The 2,460-nt window shown below is 47.4% G+C and overlaps 1 protein-coding gene across 1 annotated transcript; it reads right to left on the bottom strand.

Moving 5' to 3' along the window:
- Positions 1–458: 458 nt before the first annotated feature.
- LOC131282174 (gremlin-1-like) lies at positions 459–1,343 on the bottom strand. Its single transcript, XM_058311578.1, has one exon. It carries the CDS (start codon positions 1,341–1,343, stop codon positions 459–461), a length of 885 nt encoding a protein of 294 aa, XP_058167561.1.
- Between the last annotated feature and the right edge of the window lie 1,117 nt (positions 1,344–2,460).

Below are 2,460 nucleotides of genomic sequence, written 5' to 3'. Positions count from 1 at the left end.
TTATCTTAGGAGGATAAGCTTCGGTCATCCATAAACGCCAAGCGGGTTATTAAATGCTTGATCAGACGAGGCTCTAATCCCCAAGCTTCAGGATACAATCACCAAGCACGACATTTGACGAGAGGGGTTCTGTTTGTTTGTTTTGTTTTGCTTTTTGGAAAACGGTATAAAACAACAACTGCGATAATATTAAACGCTCTACTGTAGGAGAAAGTAATACTAATCAAAGATAACCTAAGATTCAACGAACGCTCGCCATTCAATGCACATTCACACGAACAGGCCTTAACAAGCCTTACATACACACATACACGAGCACACATCCTTCTATCCCAGGTCCCATCTTCCAAAAACGCAGCTACATCTTCCGTGGAACATCGTCCGACTCCGACTCCTGGAACATCGACTAATAGCAGGAGGCGCAACTCCTGGACTCTCTCCTCTGGAGCTCGACTCCTCTAGTGTAGCGGTTCGGCGATGCACTTGCACTGTTTGATACGCTGGATGCGCTTCCGCCGTAGCGAAGGGACGAGCGATGGACAGCGCAGAGTCACCGTGACCCAGGTGAACTTCTTCGGCTTGCAGAACGCGCATGAACGGAACGCCGGCCCGGTCAGGTCCTCGTCCTCGAAGTCGATGTCTCCGGTACCCCGACCGGAGGCTGCATAGCTGGCCGTGGTGGTGGTCATGGCCGCCTTGCGATGGTGGTTCCCGCGCCGGCTCCGTTTCGGCGACTTGGGGATGTAGAACGAGTTGCACTGGCCGTAGCAGAACCGGTTGACGATAGTCCGGCTGAGGCAGCCCTCCTCGCGGATCCGCTGCACCAGCGGTTCCGTTTTGCACCAGTCCTTCTTCAGATACTCCTTGCGCGTCACCAGCAGCGCGTTCTTGCTCGACTTCAGCAGCTTATCGCCACGGTACGCGTTCAGGTCGGCGAGCAGCTCTGGCCCTCCGGGGGCCGCCGCACGATAAGGCCCTCCGGCATCCTCGGACCCGTTGTAGGACGCCGGTGGGTAGGACGGCGCTTGCTGGTGGTGCGCGTGATTGCGACCTCCATTATGGCCACCCTGGCGTCGGCCGTTGAAATCGAAGTCGATCGCCACCTCGGGCGTCTGGTAGAGGTCGGCTCCATCCTCGGTCACGTCCTCGTCCAGGTCGTTCTGCACCAGGTATCGCTTCTCGTTCGCCTCGCGCGATGCGTTCGCCCGCCGTTCGGCCAATATTTGCTCCACGTGCCGCGTGTTGATGATGTCCAGAATTGAGTCGGACAGCTGTATCCGGTGCCCGGAGGAGTGGACCAGCAGCAGCGACAGCACTGTCAGCAGCTTCATCGTTAGATTCATCTGCAAAACGCCAAACGAGGGAACACAACAGAGAAATAAATTAGCTGATTGAATCTCACGACAACGAGCATGCAAATGGCTACACAGGAGTGTTGGGTAAGAATTTTCAATAAGGCGCCCTTGTCACCGTCCACTGTACATCTAAGCATAATGGATCCGATTGGAAGACTCTTGATATGAACGATCCGTATGTCGTATTTCAATCGAGCGAACCGTATTATTACTTTCGTACTCGTATGTTTTTCTCATCAAAATGTAGCTATGCCAGAGTTATTTGGTAGTTTTCTGTCCCTCAAAAACCAAATAACTTAGTTGCAACAAAAGCTTTCGTAGGCTGCCTAACTTAAGAAACTAGTATTGTATTGACACATCCAACGAATGACCAGCTCACAATCTTGATCCATTGAGAGTGTTTAGGAAACCCTGGATGAACAGTTCTAGAACAAAGGAGGAATTTTGGAACAGTTCTGAACTTCAAAAGCCCGTCAAATTGCGAATGGCAAAATATAATCTTGGACGTGCACCATAAGTTGTATATAGCTGATCAGTGCTTTGCCGTTTGCCAATTTTGTTGACAGATAAAATCAGATACGAACATCGAACTAAATCAAACGATTTTGATTATATCGTACGGCAGCTTCCAGCTGTCAAATCTCATGCATTTTCGTCTGTCATACAAGCCATTTTCGTGTGTCCAGCCTATGGGCGTTTAATAGCGCTTATAGCAATTAGAACGGGGGTTTAGTTCAGCCCTTTTGCAACATAAAAAAGAGGTAACCTACGAAAAATGTGTCTTCTAATCGTCTTACGTAATTACGATATTAAGAATTAGACTCGAACAAAGTCCTGCGCGCACATAAGAATTTCTAGCATTGTATTACTGTTCACGATGTAAATAAATGATGTGAATAAATTAGGCTCTTTTGACGTCTAAAAATTGATTGTATGATAGTTATATATGTTAACCCTTTATATCACAGAAAAAATATTATAATTAGTAGCTTAGAGGCAGTTTGTTAATTTCATTTTAAGCTATTACTGATAAAGCATGAATTTAAACAAAACCAAAATAAAGTGCTCATTTAATGACGTAATAGGTTATTTTATCTGGCCTTTA

This window comes from Anopheles ziemanni, chromosome 2 (genome assembly GCF_943734765.1).
Source record: "Anopheles ziemanni chromosome 2, idAnoZiCoDA_A2_x.2, whole genome shotgun sequence".
NCBI classification, from domain to species: domain Eukaryota; kingdom Metazoa; phylum Arthropoda; class Insecta; order Diptera; family Culicidae; genus Anopheles; species Anopheles ziemanni.
The sequence above is the reverse complement of the archived record's forward strand: the minus strand, read 5'-3'. Positions and strand labels throughout refer to the sequence as shown.